The 22,179-nt window shown below is 41.3% G+C and overlaps 1 protein-coding gene and 1 long non-coding RNA gene across 10 annotated transcripts in view; one reads left to right on the top strand and one right to left on the bottom strand.

The window, feature by feature from the left end:
• Positions 1-20,166: 20,166 nt before the first annotated feature.
• Positions 20,167-21,239, bottom strand: LOC120992215. Its single transcript, XR_005776940.1, has 2 exons — positions 21,130-21,239; positions 20,167-20,292 (listed from the first exon to the last, which is right to left on the bottom strand). It is a non-coding gene; the product is annotated as an uncharacterized LOC120992215 (long non-coding RNA).
• Positions 20,304-22,179, top strand: part of TCF4 (transcription factor 4) — a 384,023-nt gene continuing 382,147 nt past the window's right edge. For 2 of the 9 annotated variants that reach the window (XM_040421034.1, XM_040421038.1), the window contains exon 1: positions 21,412-21,720. In XM_040421034.1, the coding sequence (XP_040276968.1) occupies positions 21,649-21,720 (72 nt within the window). In that variant the 5' untranslated portion in view covers positions 21,412-21,648. The other 7 variants (XM_040421039.1, XM_040421032.1, XM_040421035.1 and 4 more) reach the window with 7 other exon arrangements.

The following is a 22,179-nucleotide window of genomic DNA, read 5'->3' on the forward strand; positions in this document are numbered from 1 at the left end:
ACGGAGTCATATCATCCATTTGCTCGTGGAGAGGCCATTGCGGCCATCTTGATTGAAGAAACCGCGTGAAATCACGTCAGCGCGCTGGCCAGGGCGCGGCGACATCATCAGTGATAACATCAGCACGCCCGGCCAGCATGATAACATCACCACATCAAAATCTTGCACGGTTTCTTCAATCAAGATGGCCGCAACGGCCTCTCTGCAAGCAAATGAATAAGGTATGTATTTTTTTCTTTAAACCCTGGTTAACCTCTGAAAGGCCTCAATGTGACTGTCAGATGCTGCGATCAGCCATGAACACAGCATCTGAGGGGTTCAATGATGGGGGGGTGGCGCAATCACTGTTCCCCGTCATTGCGCCTGCTACATACAATCGAATTTCTTTGTGAAATTCAGTGAAGCATCTGAGTGGAATTTTTGATAACTTCGCTCATCTCTATCCCACCTCTTTCTGCATTCGGTGGTGAAATAACATGGTCTGTAGCTTCCCTGCTTTCATTGCCAGCTTAATGATCTCATAGTGAAGCGGCTCAGATGCATTCATAGAATTTTATAGCTCTATCTCTCTCTAGACAGTGAGAAAGTAAATGATAGGGATATCACATACCATATGTATCTCTAAGGCTATATGTGAGGGATTAGTTTCTATGCAGGGGAGGAAGGGGTTAACAAGAGCTAACTGCAATGCCTCCTGTGAGATGAATGAGCTGCTGCCCACCCACAGAAAGGGAAGAAAGTCCTCCAGATATGTGAGTACAAGAGGGTTTTATATTCGTGGGTTTTATTCGAGGGTTTTATATTCGTATAATAACCCCTTTATACATAGTTTAACCCCTTAAGGACACAGCCTTATTTCACCTTAAGGACCAGGCCATTTTTTGCAAATCTGACCAGTGTCACTTTAAGTGCTGATAACTTTAAAACGCTTTGACTTATCCAGGCCATTCTGAGATAGTTTTTTCGTCACATATTGTACTTCATGACACTGGTAAAATGAAGTAAAAAAAATTTCATTTTTATTTATAAAAAAAATACCAAATTTACCAAAAAAATTTAAAAAATTGAAAATTTCCAAGTTTCAATTTCTCTACTTCTATAATACATAGTAATACCTACAAAAATAGTTATTACTTTACATTCCCCATATGTATACTTCATGTTTGGATGAATTTGGGAATGATATTTTATTTTGAGGGGATGTTACAAGGCTTAGAAGTTTAGAAGCAAATCTTGACATTTTTCAGAAATTTTCAAAAACCCACTTTTTAGGGACCAGTTCAGGTCTGAAGTCACTTTGTGAGGCTTACATAATAGAAACCACCCAAAAATGACCCCATTCTAAAAACTACACCCCTCAAGGTAATTAAAACTGATTTTACAAACGTTGTTAACCCTTTAGGTGTTCCACAAGAGTTAATGGCAAATGGTGATAAAATTTTTTCCAGTAACAAAGCAAGGGTTAACAGCCCAAAAAAATGCTATATTTATTGCCTCGATTCTGTAGTTTGCAAAAACACCCCATATGTGGCCGTAAACTACTGTACTGGCACACGGTAGGGCGTAGAGGGAAAGGTGCGCCGTATGGTTTTTGGAAGGCAGATTTTGCTGGACTGGTTTATTTACACCATGTCCCATTTGAAGCCCCCCTGATGCACCCCTAGAGTAGAAACTCCTTAAAAGTGACCCCATCTAAGAATCTACACCCCTCAAGGTATTCAAAACTAACTGATTTTACAAACTTTGTTAACCCTTTAGGTGTTGCACAAGATTTAATGGAAAATAGAGATACAATTTAAAAATTTCACTTTTTTGGCAGATTTTCCATTTTAATATTTTTTTTTCCAGTTACAGAGCAAGGGTTAACAGCCAAACAAAACTCAATATTTATGTCCCTGATTCTGTAGTTTACAGAAACACCCCATATGTGGTCGTAAACCGCTGTACGGGCACACGGCAGGCCGCAGAAGGAAAGGAATGCCATACGGTTTTTGGAAGGCAGATTTTGCTGGACTGGTTTTTTTTTGACACCATGTCCCATTTGAAGCCCCCCTGATGCACCCCTAGAGTAGAAACTTCAAAAAAGTGACCCCATTCTAGAAACTATGGGATAGGGTGGCAGTTTTGTTGGTACTAGTTTAGGGTACATTTGATTTTTGGTTGCTCTATATTACACTTTTTGTGAGGCAAGCTAACAAGAAATAGCTTTTTTGGCACAGTTTTTTTTGTTATTTACAACATTCATCTGGTATTCATGTGGTATTTTTATAGAGCAGGTTGTCACGGAGGCGGCGATACCTAATATGTATACAATTTTTTTATTTATGTAAGTTTTACACAATGATTTCATTTTTTAAACAAAAAAAATCATGTTTTAGTGTCTCCATAGTCTGAGAGACATAGTTTTTTCAGTTTTTGGGCGATTATCTTATGTAGGGTCTCATTTTTTGTGGGATGAGATGACGGTTTGATTGGCACTATTTTGGGGTGCATATGACTTTTTGATCGCTTGCAATTACACTTTTTGTGATGTAAGATGACAAAAAATGGCTTTTTTTACACCGTTTTTATTTTTATTTTTTTACGGTGGTCACCTGAGGGGTTAGGTCATGTGATATTTTTATATAGCCGGTCGATACGGACGCGGAGATACCTAATATGTATACTTTTTTATTATTATTTATGTAAGTTTTGCACAATGATTAAATTTTTGAAACAAAAAAAATCATGTTTTAGTGTTTCCATAGCCATAGTTTTTTCAGTTTTTGGGCGATTATCTTGGGTAGGGTATGATTTTTGCGGGATAAAATGACGGTTTGATTGGTACTATTTTGGCGTACATGCGACTTTTTTTAATCACTTTTATTACTTTTTTTGGGAAGTAAGGTGGGCAAAATTTCAATTTCCTCATAGTTTTTATTTTTTTATGGCGTTCACCGTGCGGGGAAAGTAACATGACCATTTTATAGATCAGGTCGTTACGGACGCGGCGATACCTAATATGTGTAGTGTATTTTATTTTTTTAATTTTTATTCAGTGATAAATGTGTTTTTTTTTATCTTTACTTTTTTCACTTTTTTAAAAAAAAAATGGACCCAGACCCACTTGGTTCTTGAAGATCCAGTGGGTCTGATGTCTGTATAATACAGTACAGTACACTATATAGTGTATTGTACTGTATTTTACTTACACTTTGTCTGAACAGATCTATGCCTTGAGCACATATCTGTTCAGCACCATGGACAGCAGGATGCCTGAGAAGGCGTCCTGTTGCCATGGGAACCTTCCCCGTCTGCTCAGTTGTGGCCACAACTGAGCAGACCGGGAAGGGGAAGGAGGGGGGCTCCCTCCCTCTGTGACCCCATCCTGTCTGGGGGCTGCAAAGGCACAGCAGCCCCCCAATGGGAGAGGAAGGGAGCTCCCTGACCCTGACTGTTAACCTTTTCCATACAGCGGTCCGTACGGACCGCGGTATGGAAAGGGTTAAATGGCTGACATCACAGCACAGATGTCAGCCGTTTATACCAGAGTGTCAGAAATGTGCTGACACTCTGGTATAACCACTGGACACCAATGAATATACTAAAGAGAAGGCGGGCGGGGGATCGCGATCCCGCCTGCCGCACCGCCCGCCTCCCGCACCGCCTGCAACCCCCCCCCTGCACCACCCGCCGGCATAAAATCATTCAGGGGTGAGGTGGGGGGGTGAAAAATCTATTTTCGGCATATAAAAGTTTCTGATCCCAGCGGTCAGGGCCCGCGGGGATCAGAAACTTCAGAAAGCACAGCAAACGGCAGGTCTGAATTGACCTGCAGTTTGTTGCGATCGCCAACACGGGGGGGGGGTCACGGGACCCCCCCGCGCATTAAGCCGAGGTGCCTGCTCAATGATTTGAGCAGGCACCTTGTTCCGATCACAGCCCGCCGGGATCGGCAGTGATCGGAACAACACATGACGTACCGGTACGTCATGTGTCCTTAAGGACTCGGGAAACATGCTGTACCGGTACGTCATGTGTCCTTAAGGGGTTAAAGGCCGAAAAAAGACATCTGTCCATCCAGTTCAGCCTGTTATCCTTAAAGTTGATCCAGAGGAAGGCAAAAAAAAAACTTTGAGGTAGAAGCCAATTTTCCCCACTTAAGGAGATAAAAATTCCTTCATGTCTCCAATCAGGCAATTAGAATAACTCCCTGGATCAATGACCCCTCTCTAGTAGCTATAGCCTGTAATATTATTACACTCCAGAAATACATTCAGGCCCCTCTTGAACTCTTTTAGTGAACTCACCATCACCACCTCCTCAGGCAGAGAGTTCCATAGTCTCACTGCTCTTACCATAAAGAATCCTCTTCTATGTTTGTGTATAAACCTTCTTTCCTCCAGTCGGAGAAGATGTCCCCTCGTCACAGTCACAGTCCTGGGGATAAATACACTAACCAAAAATATAAACGCAACACTTTCGGTTTTGCTCCCATTTTGCATGAGCTGAACTCAAGGATCTGAAACATATTCTACATACACAAAAGACCCATTACTCTCAAATATTGTTCACAAATCTGTCTAAATCTGTGTTAGTGAGTACTTCTCTTTTGCCAAGATAAGCCATCCCACCTCACAGGTGTGGCATATCAAGGTGCTGATTAGACAGCATGAATATTGCACAGATGTGCCTTAGACTACCCACAATAAAAGTCCACTCTGAAATGTGCAGTTTGATTACACAGCACAATGCCACAGATGTCACAACATTTGAGGGAGCGTGCTATTGGCATGCTGACTGTAGGAATGTCTACCAGATCTGTTGCCCGTGCAATGTTCATTTCTCTACCATAAGCCATCTCTCCAAAGGTGTTTCAGAGAATTTGGCAGTACATCCAACCGGCCTCACAACCGCAGACCACGTGTAACCACACCAGCCCAGGACCTCCACATCCAACATGTTCACCTCCATTATCATCTGAGACCAGCTACCCGGACAGCTGCAGCAACAATCGGTTTGCATAACCAAAGAATTTCTGCACAAACTCTCAGAAACCGTCTTAGGGAAGCTCATCTGCATGCTTGTCGTGCTCATCGGGGTCTGGACCTGACTGCAGTTCATCGTCGTAACCGACTTGAGTGAGAAAATGCTCACATTTGATGGCATCTGGAACGTTAGAGAGGCGTTCTGTTCACTAATGAGTCCCGGTTTTCCCTGTTCAGGGCAGATGGAAGACAGTGTGTGTACCTCAGGGTACACTTACAAATTTCGTGTGTACGAGGGGCGAGATTTCCGTATTGAACCCCCAGAATGTCCCCCCACTCTGGGTGTTAGCGGGAAACTCGTGTGGGACCTTATGCACCCACTGCTAGATAAGGGTTACCATTTGTACGTGGATAACTTTTATACTAGCATTCCCTTGTTCAGGTCCCTTGCCGCCAGATCCATGTCTGCTTGTGGGACCGTGCGGAAAAATCAACGCGGCCTCTCTACCTACCTCCTCCAGGTACCTATCCCCAGGGGTGAGACCCGTGCCCTTACCAGTGGAAACAAGAGGGATGTCCTTATACTGTCCACAATCCACGGTAACAGCATCACCCCTGTCCCTGTGCGAGGTACCGCGGCAACGGTCCTCAAGCCTGATTGTATCGTCGACTACAATCGGTATATGGGAGGAGTTGATCTCTCTGATCAAGTCCTCAAGCCATATAATGCCATGCGCAAAACACGGGCATGATACAAAAAAGTTGCGGTCTACTTGGTACAGGTTGCCTTGTACAACGCTTTTGTACTATCCCGAAGCACTGGCAGCACAGGGACATTCCTCCAGTTCTATGAGACAGTCCTCAAGGACCTGATTTTTTCAGACCGGGAAAGAGCAGGCCGGAGTACCTCGGGAATTGGAGGCACCCGGATCGTCCCTGGCCAACATTTTCCATGTGTGGTCCCCCATACTGGAAAGAAGGGACAGACCCCAAAAAAGTGCAGAGTGCGTCACAGGAGGGGGATACGGAAGGACACCACCACTCAGTGTGACACTTGCCCCGATCATCCGGGCCTCTGCGTTATCGATTGCTTCAGGGAGTATCACACTTCCATGGAGTACTAAATTTTTATAATCCCCAACAGTCCCCTAGAGAACATAAAAAACTATGGCTCTCAGACTTTGGAGACACGGAAACAAATTTTTTTTCAAAAAATATTAGTTTTAGTGCAGGCATCCTCAAACTGCGGCCCTCCAGATGTTGTAAAACTATAACTCCCAGCATGCCCAGACAACCTACAGCTATCAGCAGGGCATGGTGGGAATTGTAGTTTTACAACATCTGGAGGGCCGCAGTTTGAGGATGCCTGCTTAGTGTCTCCAAAGTCTGAGAGCCATACATATTGGGCATCTCCGCGTCCGTAAAAATCTTCTCTATAAAAATAACATTTAACACAACCCCCCCGGATGAACAGCGTTAAAAAAAAAAAAGTGTAAAAAAAAAGCAATTTTTTGTCACCTAACATCACAAAAAGTGTAATAGCGAGTGATCAAAATGTCATATGCACCCCTAATTAGTGCTAATAAAAGTGCCATCTAATCCCGCAAAAAATAACATTAGATAGTCGCCCAACAAAAAAGAAAACTTAGCTCCCAGGCTATGGAGATACTAAAATAATTTTTTTTTGTTCCTAAAATGATAATATAGTGTAAAATCTAAATAAATTTTAAAATGTAGACATATTAGGTATCGCCGCGTCCGAAAGAATCTGCCCTATAAGAATAACATTTGACCAAACCCCTCGGATGAACAGCGTTAAAAATATAAAATAAAAACCAAACACCCCATATGTGGTCGTAAATGGCTATATAGCCACACGGCAGGGCATAGAACGAAGGGAACGCCATATGGTTTCTGGAAGGCAGAGTTTGATGGACTGGTTTATTTACACCATGTCCCATTAGAAGTCCCCCTGATGTAGCCTAGACTAGAAACTCCAAAAAAGTGACCCCATCTAAGAAACTACACCCCTCAAGGTATTCAAAAGTTACTTGTTTTTGTTACCTTGCCTCAAAAAAGTGTAATATAGAGCAACCAAAAATCATATTTACCCTAAAATAGTCCCAAAATAACAACCACCTTATCCCGTTGTTTCCTAGATCGGGTCACTTTTATGGAGTTTCTACTCTAGGGGTGCATCAGGGGGGCTTGAAAGGGTACATGGTGTAAATAAACCAGTACAGCAAAATCTGCCTTCCAAAAACCATATGGCGTTCGTCTTCTTCTATGTCCTGCCGTTTAGCCACATAGTAGTTTACAACCACATATGGGGTGTTTCTGTAAACTACAGAATCAGGGCAACCCATATTGAGTTTGGCTGTTAACCCATTTTTTCCAGTAATAAAGTAAGGGTTAAAATTGAAAATTTTCCAAAAAATAGAAATTCCAAAATTGTTTCTCCATTTGCCATTAACTCTTGTGGAACACCTAAAGGGTTAACAAAGTTTGTAAACCCAGTTTTGAATACCTTGAGGGGTGAACTTTCTGAGATGGAGTCACTTTTTTGGAATTTCTATTCTATTCATTTTTGGGTGGTTTCTATTACGTAAGCCTCACAAAGTGACTTCAGACCTGGACTGGTCCATAAAAAGAGAGATTTGGAAAATTTCTGAAAATTTTTAAAATTTGCTTCTAAACTTCTAAGCTATGTAACATCCCCAAAAAATAAAATGGCATTACCAAAATGATACAAACATGAAGTAGACATATGGGGAATGTAAAGTCATCACAATTTCTGGGGGTATTACTATGTATTACAGAAGTAGAGAAACTGAAACTTTGAAATTTGCAAATTTTTCCAAATTTTTTGTAAATTTTGTATTTTCTTATGCAAAAAAAATAACTTTTTTGACCCAATTTTAGCAGTGTCATGAAGTACAATATGTGACGAAAAAACAGTCTCAGAACGGCCTGGGTAAGTCAAAGCGTTTTAAAGTTATCAGCACTTAAAGTGACACTGGTCAGATTTGCAAAAAATGGCCAAGTCCTTAAGGTGAAAGAGTCCTTAAGGGGTTAAGCATGTTTGGGATGCTCTGAATTGGCATATACGACAGCATGTTCCAGTTCCTGGAACTTTATGCAACGGAGATGTGTTGCACTGCGTGAGGCAAATGGTGGCCACACCAGATACTGACTGGTTTTCTGACTCCCCCCTCCCCCTCCCTTTCCTCCATTAAGGCAAAACTGTGCACATTTCAGAGTGGTCTTTTATTGTGGGCAGTCTAAGGCACACCTGTGCAATATTCATGCTGTCTAATCAGCACCTTGATATGCCACACCTGTGAGGTGGGATGGATTATCTCAGCAAAGGAGAAATACTCACTAACACAGATTTAGACAGATTTGTGAACAATATTTGAGAGTAATGAGTCTTTTGTGTATGTAGAAAATGTTTCAGAGCTTTGAGTTCAGCTCATGCAAAATGGGAGCAAAACCGAAAGTGTTGCGTTTATATTTTTGGTCAGTGTAGATGATGGGACTGATCTCTATACTGACTCCTGATATATTTATACATAGTTATTAGATCTCCCCTCAGTCGTCTTTTTTCTGAAGTGAATAACCCAAATTTTGATCATCTTTCAGGGTACTGTAGTTGCCCTCCTCTGAACCCTCTTTAGCTCTGCTATGTCTGCCTTGTTCACAGGAGCCCAGAACTGTACACAGTCCTCCATGTGTGGTCTGACTAGTGATTTGTAAAGTGGTAGGACTATGTTCTCATCACGGGCATCTATGCCCCTTTTGATGCAACCCATTATCTTATTGGCCTTGGCGGCAGCTGCCTGACACTGGTTTTTACTGCTTAGTTTGCTGTTCACTAAAATTCCTAGGTCCTTTTCCATATCAGTGTTACCCAATGTTTTACCATTTAGTATGTACGGGTGACTTGCATTATTCCTCCTCATGTGAATAACTTTACATTTGTCAGTGTTAAACATCATCTGCCACTTCTCTGCCCAAACCTCCAATCTATCCAGATCCCTCTGTAATAGTATACTGTCCTCCTCCGTGTCAATTACTTTACACAGTTTAGGCTACTTTCACACTTGCGGTAGAGAGATCCGGCAAGCAGTTCCGTCGCCGGAACTGCCTGCCGGATCAGGCAAAATGTATGCTAACTGATGGCATTAGTAAGACTGATCAGGATCCTGATCAGTCTTAAAAATGCCTGATCAGTCGAAAAAATACATTGAAATGCCGGATCCGTCTTTCCGGTGTCATCCGGCAAAAACGGATCCGGCATTTATTTTTTCACCTTTTTTTCAGTCTGCGCATGCGCATACCGGAACGACGGATCCGGCATTCCAGTATTCTGAATGCCGGATCCGGCACTAATACATTCCTATGGGAAAAAATGCCTGATCCGGCATTCAGGCAAGTCTTCAGTTTTTTTAGCCGGAGATAAAACCGTAGCATGCTACGGTTTTCTCTTTTGCCTGATCAGTCAAAACGACTGAACTGAAGACATCCTGATGCAAACTGAACGGATTACTCTCCATTCAGAATGCATGGGGACATACCTGATCAGTTCTTTTCCGGTATAGAGCCCCTGTGACGGAACTCTATGCCGGAAAAGAACAACACAAGTGTGAAAGTAGCCTTAGTGTCATCTGCAAAAATGTATACTTTACTATGCAAGCCTTCTACAAGATCATAAATAAATATATTGAAGAGAATAGGGCCCAATACTGATCCCTGAGGTAATCCACTAGTGACAGTGACCCAATCTGAGTATGTACCATTAATAACCACCCTCTTTTCTATCACTGAGCCAGTTACTTATCCACTTACAGACGTTTTCTCCCAGTCCGAGCATTCTCATTTTATATACTAACCTTTTATGTGGTACAGTGTCAAATGCTTTGGAGAAGTCCAGATATACGACATCCATTGATTCACCGCTGTCAAGTCTAGAACTTACCTCCTCATAGAAACTGATTAAATTAGTTTGACATGACCGATTTGCTATGTGCTAATCCTGTGGAACACTCCCTGTCAGTATAGAGTCCTTAAATATCAGAAATAAGGGTCTGGCTATGACATTACTTAATTCTCTTAGGATATGGGGGTGTATGCCATTTGGTCCTGGCGATTTGTCTATTTTAGTCTTTTTAAAGGGGTTGTCCGGGTTCAGAGGTGAACCCGGACATATCTCCATTTTCACCCAGACAGCCCCCCTGACTTGAGCATCGGAGCTAAATCGCACAGGGCAAAGGCATTTTCCGGAGTTCCGGTGACATACCGGGCTCTCCATGGGGCTGCCAGGAAGCCCGGTGACGTCAAAGGCACTGATGGACGTGCTTTAGCGTTGGCCTAGCCTAAAACGGCTAGGGCAGCGCTAAAGCACGCCCATCAGAGCCAGTGACGTCACCGAACACACTGCCGGGCGGAAGCTTCCGCCTGGTAGTGTGTTATTGTTAACAAAAGAGCCCTTGAGATGCTCCGATGCTACCATCAGGGGTGCTGCCTGGGTGAGATTATGGGTATGTCCGGGTTCAGCTCTGAACCCGGACAACCCCTTTAACACGCCGCTGTACTTCTTCCTGGATCAGACAGGGCACTTTTAATGGGGAATTTACTTTTACATTCTGCAGTTTTTTTTCCTCAGTGAATACAGTGGAGAAAAAAAATATTTAATAGCTTTGCTTTCTCCTCATCGCTCTCTGCAACTCCACCTTTGTTACTCAGTAAAGGGCCGACACTTTCAGATTTATACTTTTTACCATTTATATAATTGTAGAACATTTTAGGGTTAGTTTTCCTCTCTTTGGCAATTAATCTATCGGTCTCTAGTTTGGCTGCTTTTATTAGTGTTTTACCTATTCAATTTTTTCTTTTCCTTATAGTTTTTCAGTGCTTCCTCGCTACCCTCCTGTTTTAGTGATTTAAATGCTTTCTTTTGTCACAACTTGTCCGCTGCCGCATGCTCATGTGACAACCGAAGCACAGTGGGTGAGGCACAGCGGATTATGCTTTTTGCTTCATACATAGTTTTTAAATTAGATGCTTCAAAGTACTGTACATCAAATTTTGTCCCATTTTACAAGGTCTAGTCGCAATCTACATTAGTAAATCTGCCCCAGTGAAATTTATTCAGTGCCCAGTAGCAGATGTCAGCTGAGGAAGAAAGGCAGGAGAGGCAATCTGCATCTCTCCTGCCTTTTTCTCTGTGACTCCTGCCTCTGCACCCCCCATAGCTAGGCAAAAGGATACAAAAATTATATAAAATGACACAATTTCCTCTTTTTGAGAAGGATCAGGTTTATCATTTGAGGGATTCCTCTGTGGGAGTGACAGAAGAAAGGCAGGATAGACAATCTGCATCCCTTTTCTCTCTTTGTAAATCACTGTAACTTTATAGCTATCTACTATGTATGCACTGGTTCCTGTTTTGCTGGCTCTATCAGCATAAATAATCCAAGGTTGTATGATGCTTATATGAATAGTAGTGTTGATCACGAATATTCGAATTTCGATTTTTTTTCCGCGAATATAGGTACTTCGAAAATTCGCAAAAATTTTGAATATAGCTATATATATTCGAAATTTTGAATATTCGAATTTTTTCCGTTTTATTTTTTTATTTTTTTATTATCAGTACACATGATCCCTCACTGCTTCTAGCTTGTGGACCAATAAGAAGGCTGCAATATACTTGACTTTAGGAGTAGTAGTGTTTGCGAATTTTGCTCTATATTCGTTTTTTTGAATATTCGCTATATTGCTATATATTCTTGTTTTAGAATATTACGAATATTCAAAAAAATGAAGTTATAGCAATATAGAGAATATTCGAAAAAAAATCGAATAGAGCAATTTAGCTAATATAGTGATATAATCTTCTTTGTCCAATAGTTGTAAGTTGAAAAATTCGCAATAAAAAATTTGAATCCGAAAATTCGAATTCCGAAAATTCGCATATTACACAATCATTACCTTTCCGATTTTTTGAGTAAAAAAAAACCGTGAATTTTCGAATTTCCGAATTTTCGACGAATATTCTACAAAATATTCGCGAAATATCGCAAATTCGAATATGACCCCTGCCGCTCATCACTAATGAATAGATGCTTATAGACATGAACAATAAAAACTATAAAAAAAAATCTCTTTTTGTAAATTGTCATATTTATCCATTTAGCATAATTAATACAAATTCTGGAAAAAAAAATAGCTTAGCATACAACTAATAGGGCATATAGACAGGCGTTGTCTTCCTAAGAAAACATATTTATTCTTTACAGCTCTGTGCTCGATATAAAGACATCACTCACCAAAATTCATATTAGCAGAAGACGCACTATGCAAGCACTGAACCAGCAGTGACTGTTGAGAGCTCTAAACGAAGAAGAAAGCAAAATAATTTAAAACTGAGCTTTCTTTTTAAATGGAGCACAAAATACAATGTACTGTATTTTTCACCCTATTAGACACATTTCTTTTCCCCCAAAAGTGGGGAAAATGTCAGCGCTTCTTGAAGGGCAAATACTAATGAGCACTTCCATTATGGGAGCATTCAATAGTACAGTAGGACTGGGGAGCAGTGAATACATCGCTCCTTGTGCTGGCAGTACTCACCGCTCCTTGGTCTTCTCCTGCTGCTGCCGCACGCTATTTTTATTTTTTACCTGTGATACTTCTTTTTCATCCCCATACCTATAGACATTATGGTGTGAAATCATTAAAAAGCCATATGAGGTGACATGCTGACACGACGAGGGGGTCACAGTCAAATGTGTAGTATATTAATATACTATCTGTGTCCAGTTCCTTCCCGATGACATAAGTAAAGGTATGGGGAATCCCCCGGGGATTGTTTTCTCTGCAAGTTAACCAAGGAGAACTGTATAATGAGCTTCCACCCAGATGACACAAATGGCCTTGGAACATGATTGAGTGTCTGAAGACTCTGTCAGGCAGGGCAATTGCCATGTAATGACCTTCCAAATACTTTTGCTGGGGAAGTAGCTTTCAGCAGAGGACAATGTTGTCATTGTAGGATGCAGTCAATTCAGAGGTGTCGGTGGCTTTTCCTACAGAAAGGGCAATGTAAATCTATGGCTCTTCAGCTGTGATGGATCCATCGTTTACACTATGACCCAGTTTTAAAAAAATAAATATGTTAGTTATTTTTTTTAATATGCCACTAAGGCTTTTGTAAATGAAAGTTAAGACAAAAATAATAACACATTTTGGAAGGATTTTTAGAATTTTAACAAAAAAGAGACAAACATTTCTTTTTTTTTGTTTAGTAGGGAAAGTTTCTGGAATGGCAAAAAATTGTGCTATGTGAGTAAAATCCTATACATAAAAATAAAAATTTAAAATTAAAAGAATACATACAAAATAAAAAAATAAAAAAATTCAGAAATAAAAAATGACACGGTGAGGAATTATGAATGTATGAATATGAACTTCCTATAATAACTGACATGTGACATCAATGTGATTAATATATGTAATTTTATGTAAAAAAAAAAAAGGGCAACAAAAAACAATAAAAAAAGTGATGACATATAAAACATATCACATACCTAGTGATGTCATTTCTTGCCATGTGACCTGTGACGACTATATAGAATGTAGAGTTAATGTGTTAATGGCCCGTAACTACTGTGTATAGCCAATAAGTCACTTTTTTATTGTCATTTTTTCATTAAATAAATTAACTTTTATGATTTCACACTTGAGATTCCAGACATAGGGGGAGATTTATGAAACTGTCTAAAAGAAAAACTCCAACCAATCACAGCACAGCTTTTATTTCATATTCTGTTCATTAAAAGCCTAAAGTGCGCTGTGATTGGTTGCTATGAGCAGAGTTTGTCCTACAGATTGAATGGTGAGACAAATCCAAATCATAAAATAATATCAAATCATAAAAATGGATATCTTAAGCAGAGTTCTGGTTTTCATTGAAGAGACCCAGCATGTGTAGGAAGACTTATTTTCAGGCAGTGCTCCATGGGAAAAATATGCTAATTAGCTCATGTCAGGCAAACCAGAGACTCCTTTTGTAACTGATAAAATAAAAAGCATAAAATAAAATTATGTGAAAACATATAATGAATGCATTATGTTTACCTTACGTTTACATTGATGTTACTATTTTATTAACTACTATGTTCTTGGAGAATCTCTACATTTACAAGTAAGTTTTATAAATGTTTCTTTATGACTATCCAATAATCCAAAGCATTCGATAGTCCAGCACCTGCCAACAAAAGATTCTCAATTTTCTTATCTGTAAAGAATAAATCAAGGCAACTGGACTTACTGTAGATCTCTTGAAAACGTTTCACTCGTTCTTCCAACAAGCTTTCTCAATTCTCAATTTTCTTAGTTCATGTAAAGTACAATGCAAATGTTTTGGGCAGGTTTGGAAAAATGCTGCAAAGTAAGAATGATTTCAAAAATAGAAGTATTAATAGATATTTTAATCAAGTAACAAAAGTGAATAAAGAAAAGCGGGATCTAAATCAAATCAATATTTGGTGTGACCGCCCCTTTGCCTTCAAAACAGCATCAGCTCTTCTCGGTATACTTGCACACAGTTTGTGAAGGAACACGGCAGGGAGGTTGCTCCACACATTTTGGAGAAATAACCACATCTATGGATGTAGGCTTGATTAAATCCTTCTGTCTCTTCATTTAATCCCAGGCAGACTTGATGATGTTGATATCAGGGCTCCGTGAGCCGACATATCATCCCTTCCAGGAGTCCTCGTTCTTCTTTACGCTGAAGATAGTTCTTATTTACATTGGCTGTATGTTTGGGTTTGTTGTCCTGCTGCAGAATAAATTGGAAGCCAATCAAATGCCTCCCTGATGGTATTGCATGATGGATATGTATCTGCCTGTATTTCTCAGCACTGAGGACACCATTAAGCCTGACCAAATCTCCAACTCCAGCCCCAAACTGGTAAGGAACCTCCATCATGCTTCATTGTTGCCTGCAGTCACTCATTACTGTACCACTCTCCAGGCCTTTGGCAAACTGCCTTCTGTTGAAGAGCACCTGCTGTCATTTTGTCTGCACACCAGTTCCTATGTTTTCATGGACAGTTGAGTCACTTGGCCTTGTTTCTACATTGAAACCAAGGCTTTTTTGGCTACAATTCTTCCATGAAGACCATTTTTGGACAGACATCTCCAAACAGTAGATGGGGTGAACATGGGTCCCATTGGTTTCCCACATGAGTCTTCCAATTTCAAAGGGAAGTAAGCATGAAATGTTTTTCATCTGCTGTACTAAGTTTCCTTGGCTGACCACTGTGTCTACAGTCCTTAACGTTGCTTGTTTCTTTGTTCTTCTTCAAATGAGATTGGACATCAAATCTTGAAACCCTAGTCTGCTTTGAAATATTTGCATGGGAGACACAGTGTTGATGCAGTATAACCACCTTGTGTCTTGCTGTTGTGCTCAGTCTTGACAAGATGTATGACCTGTGACATGAAAGTGTATTCCACAACCTCACCGTTGTAGCAGAGTTTTGCTGTTTCACACCCAGTTTTAAGCTTCCTATACAACTGCTTCTGTTTCAATTAATGACTTTGTTTCATCCTACATAAAAAAATGAAGATCATTATCACCTTTTTGGTATAACTGGTTAATCATACATCTGACTATAATCCTACAAAATCCATGACTTTGTGAAGATTTAATGTTGTTTTGAAGGTAAAATCTGGTGTCACAAAATATTGATTGGATTTAGATTTCTCTTTTGTTCATTCACTTAGCATTTTGTAAATTGATAAAAATAAACTATTAACAACAATATTTTTTAAACCAATTTTACTTTGTAGCATTTTACTCCAAACCTGCTATACATACAAATATATACCGTATTTTTCGCCCCATAAGACGCACTTTTTCCCCCCAGAATGCGATGTATCAGCTGGAGGGGGGAGGGAGGAGGGGCCGGTGTCATGCAAATGCGGCGGGGCTGGTGCGGTCACTGTACTCCTGCCCCGCCGCTCACTCACTTCCTTAATGCCTAAACCTTTTATAATAATAAATTTAATTGAAGTTCCGATCCCCAGGCCCATCTGTACTACTTACTAAATGTCCTGTAGCAGGCAGAGCAGGGCGGGTGGCTGGCCGTAACTCACTGATGTCACATGCCTGCGCCGCCAACTTCATTCATAAAGTAGGCGGCACAGGCACGTGACATCAGTGAGTTACGGCCGGCCGCCCGCCCTGCTCTGCCTGCTAAGGACATTTAGTAAGTAGTACATATGGGGCTGGGGATCGGAACTTCAATTAAAGTTATTATTATAAAAGGTTTAGGCAATAAAGCAGGTTTAGCTCCGGTATATTAGGGCATCTGTGGATGCCACTATTATGGGGTAGGGGATATGTGGATGGCACTGTTATAGGGTGGGGGATCTGTGGGTGACACATATATAGCAGTGCCATCCACAGATCCACCCCCCATAACAGTGCCATCCACAGATCCCCCTCCATAACAGTGCCATCCACAGATCCACCCCCATAACAGTGCATCCACAGATCCCCCTCCATAACAGTGCCATCCACAGATCACCCCCCATAACAGTTCCATCCACAGATCACCCCCCCATAACAGTGCCATCCACAGATCACCCTCATAGCAATGCCATCCACAGATCTCCCCCATAACAGTGCCATCCACAGATCAACCCCCCATAACAGTGCCATCCACAGATCACCCCCCCCCCCATAACAGTGCCATCCACAGATCCCCCCATAACAGTGCCCTCCTCAGATCCCCCCCATAACAGTGCCATCCACAGATCCCCCATAACAGTGCCATCCACAGATCCCCCCATAATAGTGCCATCAACAGATCCCCCATAACAATGCCACCCACAGATCCCCCATAACAATGCCACCCACAGATCCCCCCATAACAGTGCCATCCACAGATCCCCCATAGTTGTGTCATGCACAGACCACCATTAGTTCAAAACCCACCAAAAGCACACCTTTTGGTTAAAAAAAAAAAAAATTCTTCTTTTCCTCCTCAAAAACCTAGGTGCGTCTTATGGGCCGGTGCGTCTTGCAGGGTGAAAAATACGGTAGTAATTAAATCACTTCACCCGACTCAAAGATGTGTTTTTTGGCTTTTAATGTTTTGATTGTATGCATCACCATAACAAATTTCCACAATTACATTTTCAGAAACTTCATGGAAGAAAAGTTAAGGATGTAATAAATTTTTTTTATTATGTTTATCCTTAAGATTACTTTGTTTGTTATTTATATTATTATTTTTATTATTAAAGGAAAATGCTCAGCAAAAAATTAACAATGGGGGAGATTTATCATCTCCCTCACATGACTTAAAAAACTTTTAAATGCAACCTGTGTGACCCTCACCCCTTTCTGAAAAGGGGTGGGGAGTGAGCAAAGCCAGCGGGCCCAACACATTTATCTTCATTTGCACCTGTTTTAGGGCATAAAGGAAGACAGAAATCTAAGGCAGCGCTAAGCTGACATAGATTTCATTCTAGTGCACAGACTGCCAAAGGATGCACTTAATAAGGTACACCATTCGGCATCGTAAAATGCCGGTCTCTGATAAATCTCCCCCAATGTCTTGTAGGGTGAGCTCAGCTGAATGTAATGATACCTTTCACTTAGAGATCTGTTGCTTCATTCTAGTGAAAAAGCACTTTTAATCTATATGTAAAGGGGAAGCTAGATGCATCAGGGGCTGCCTAAGTCATTCTCTGCACCAATGTCCTCCCCCTTCTTTTTCCAGCCCCTTAATCTCTTTCGGGCTTGGCAGGTTCTGATTCCTGCTTAATCAAATCATCTGACCTTGTCAATCAAGAAGGAGAGGGAGGAGCTGGCAGAAAACCTGGAGGAGAAAGGGTGCACAGATTGGGTTAGGCCCGCCCTCCGGGGACTTAACTGCTCATTGGTTTACCAGTGAATTTCCTGACCACAGGCTCCTTTTAGGATTATTTTTATGCTTAATGACTGGAGTATTTTTGGGGCTTAGAGACTGTAGGCCAAAAAATAGTTGTTGGCACTTACAAGTATAATAGCTATAACTTTCAAGTTCTATCCAAGTCACATCTGTAAATTTTTTCGGGGGGAAAGGCATCACATTTTTCTTTTCAATTTTTTTAATGTTTTTTCCTCATTTTTCTAACATTTGTACCTCTATAGGTTTAAATACTTACCGTAATCCAACTACTAATATAAATAAATTGGACTTTGTTCTAAACTATACAGTGTGTAATATGTATAGTTTTTGGGGTTCGGGTACAGCGACATATACGGTTAGCAATGTTGCGGGTGCTCTTCTCAACACCATCAGCAGAATACAGGTGCCACTTGTGACACCTATATTCTGTATACATTGTCAGCCTGTGTCAAGTTCATATAGTCTCCATCAACACAAGAAGATTGGCTGATATTTTAGAGACAAATAAATCAATTCTACATGAAATGTATTCGTTACAATTTTCCCAAAAGATGCCAATTTCGACAAATCCAAAACCTTTGTGATTCATCCTGCAAGAGCCGCCCCAAAAAAGCGGGCACCATTTTACAGGCCAGAAGACAGAGAAGAAGGCATCTGCCACCAAAATAGGTCGCTGTCACTTTAACATTTCTAAGGCTGTGTTGGTGCTAAAGATCTTAAAAGGAGTTGAATACAGTACTAGGAGACCTCAAAGGGTCAGACATGACTTTTTGGGCAATTGGGGCACCAGACATCTTGGGCAACTAACCACAGATCTTCTGTGGATGCAGGCTTGCTCAAATCCTTCTGTCTCTTCATGTAATCCAAGACAGACTGGATGATGTTGATATCAGGGCTCTGTGAGTCCTTGTTCTTCTTTACGCTGAAGATAGTTTTAAATGACATTGGCTTATTGGGGTCGTTGTCCTGCTACAAAATAAATTTGGAGCCAATCAAATGCCTCCCTGAAGGTATTGCATGATGGATATGTATCTGCCTGTATTTCTCAGCATTGAGGACACTATTAAGCCTGACCTAATCTCCAACTCCAGCCCCAAACTTATAAGGAACCTCCATCATGCTTCACTGTTGCCTGAAGACACTCATTACTGTACTGCTCTCCAGGCCTTTGGCAAGCTGCCTTCTGTTACAGCCAAATATTCAAAATTTTGACTCATCAGTCCAGAGCACCTGCTGCCATTTTTCGGCACCCCAGTTCCTATGTTTTCATGGACTGTATAGTCATTTGGCCTTGTTTCAACATTGAAGCCAAGGGTTAGCGACATATAGGATAAGCAATGTTGCTGCTGCTCTTCCCAACACCATCAGCAGGATATAGGTGCCACTCTACATATTGTCGGCCTGTGTCAAGTTCATATAGTCTCTGTCAACACAAGAAGATTGGCTGATATTCAGAAGAAAGAGAAGAAGGCATCTGCCAACAAAATGGGTCGCTGTCACTTCGACATTTCTAATGCTGTCTTGGTGTTAATGATCTTAAAAGGAGTTGGATACAGTCTTAGGAGACGTCAGAGGGTCTTATATGACTTTTCGGGACAATTGCGGCACTTTCAAATTTATTTGGACTGAATTTAGCCAAATTGGATCCATAATAATTTTTTATCATAGTAGAATACAATAGTGTGAAAGTGTCCTAACCCAGGAACCCCTGTGTATAGCAACACTTCATGTTATTCCACAGAAAACTCATTTTCGGATCCTTCTCATTCTTCAAAAATATGTGGGTCATGTGCCAATAATTTCGGTGATGTCGAAAAACTCAATGACCAAAACCCAATATATATTAATGACAGTATTTCACAATGTAACCTATCTGGATTTCTGGAGGGCTTCCATATATTTTTGAAGTACCAGCTGCAGTTTTTCGGATGTCGTATATAGATGCGTATATTATGGGCCGGGGTGCAGATCTCTACTGCTGTCCTATATAATAAGATATTGTTTTTAGGTAAGGTCCATACACCGTGTATGATATGCATCATGTCCAGATGGTCTACTAAGAAATAAGTTAGAATTATTTATTTTTAAAAGGACAAAAACAGGTAAAAAATAAAACAAAAATGTAACAGCAGACTTTGGAAAGCAAAGGGTTAAGCGAACAGTCTCCGAGCAAGGATTTATTTGCTGCAGGTGTCTTTAAAGAGGCTGTGCTGTTTTTTTTTTTTCTCTCCTAAGCTTACTTCCTCCAAGATACAGAAAGGGAGGGGGGCGCAGCCCGGGTGGGTGTGTGTTCATACGACATACACACATGCTTAGCCATGTTCTGCAGCCTTAACGCGTTCATTGGTGATCTGCAAATGGCAAGGATATGGGTCAACTACAAAGTGTGAAAAATTACAAACAACTTCAAATAACTGGCTCCAGCGCGTGAAAGAGTTAACAAAGCAGCTTCCTAGAAAGGGCTTACGATTGTGCAGCTGCTACAGGAAGACCAGACCAGGTGCAGCAAAACTGGGAGTTGTAGTCCTCCCCCCCTTCCCTTCGCCAAGAATGCACAGTAGTTGCATTAAAATCACCATGCAATGCCTATGCGTGAGATTTAGTAGAGCTGTAGCTTCCATCGCTTTATCTTAACTCGGATAATGAAAGCAACACCCAAGAGGTGAGAAATTAGGCGCTGCTACATCTAGGACAATGAGTGCTGTCCTTATAGCCATCTAAATCCTGAAAGTCTAGCTATACTCCACACTGGCAAAGAGAGAAGTGAGTGCAATGGAAAGGGGGGGGGGGGGAATAAAAAAAAAAAAAATCTCCGGGTTGTGCAAAAGCTGATCTCAACTCCAGAAAAGCAAAATGAAACAATCTAAAATAAAATGTTGCAAAAATTTCAGAAGAAGCAGCCTTTATCCAAGAGCAGTGCAAAGTCCAGGAGCAGGTTGAGGGATGCCATGCCAAACTGAAGGGGTTTTGTAGCTACTAGCATCCTAGTAGACGAGCCAGGAGGTTGCTGCTGCTGCTGCTGTAGTCAAGAGGGGGATCATCTCTCCAAACCCCCCCTCCTCCTCCTCCTCTTCCTCCTCCACTCCCACCTCCCCCTCGTCCTCCTCCTCCACTCCCAGCCTCTCAGCTAGCTGATGCCTGCACACAGCACATACTGAGCCCGGGGAAGAGGACACAACACACTCAACTCTTGCTTCTTCTTGCTGCTGCTGCCGCCGCCGCCGCTTCTTCATCTTCTTCTTCTTCTTCTTCTGCATCTTGGAGGTCATTGCAAACCTGAACTTGAGCTGGACATTTCCTAGTGACTAAGAACTTTGCAAGAGGAAGGGGGGGGGGGATTGGCCCACTTTGCTCCCCCCCTATTGTTTGTGCTGGAGCCTGGCACCAATCATTGGCAGGAGGGAGCTAAGAAGGAGGAGGAGCAAGCACAAACTCGCCCCTTGCAAGCAGTAAGTAGCCATGCCCACCCAAGCCCTGCACAAGTTGGGGGGGAGGAGGGGAGGGGACTGAGAGCAGGCACTGCTGAGCAGAATTCAGCCCAAAACAGCACTATTTGGGTCTGGGATTGGGTACCCAGAATAGTGCTATTTTTCAGGCTTCCAGGCTTTGTTGTTTTTTTTTTTTTTGGGTCAATTAACCCTTTCCTGATGCACAGGCCCTAGTGACTGCAAGCCAATGTTCCTAGGTGCCTGTCTCCTTTTCCTAAAATGAATCACCAACAGCGAATGGCTGCCTTAGGGACGGACAAAGAACTGAGTGATTTACTGGATTTCAGTGCGGTAAGAACCCACGGTGGAAATTAAAACAACAGCTGTAAACACAAAACAACAACAACAACAACAAAAAATACAAACATAACAAAAATCCTACTACTAGCTGAGCGGCAGGAACAAAAAACAACATCAGCAACCCATAATAAAACATAGCAAACTCTGTGTTACCTGAGTTGTTGCCATTGGAACTCCATGGTAAATATGCAAAGCTTATTTTTGTTACATTGTTGCCATTGTTTTCTTTTGCCTGCAAGCATTATTTTTGAAATTTTTGTTTTCTTCCTTTTCTTTTTTTATTATTTCTGCACGGTGATTGGATTTGTTTCTTTCTTTCTTTTTTTTCCCCCCCATTTCATTAATTTATTTTACTTATTTTTTTATTGGCTTGTGGTGTTTGCAAAAGAAGTCGTGTCGTTCTGGACGGTTTCCCATCCCTCGCAGCTCTCTCGCTGTCTTCTTTTGCTT

Source organism: Bufo bufo, chromosome 2 (genome assembly GCF_905171765.1).
Source record: "Bufo bufo chromosome 2, aBufBuf1.1, whole genome shotgun sequence".
Classification (NCBI taxonomy): domain Eukaryota; kingdom Metazoa; phylum Chordata; class Amphibia; order Anura; family Bufonidae; genus Bufo; species Bufo bufo.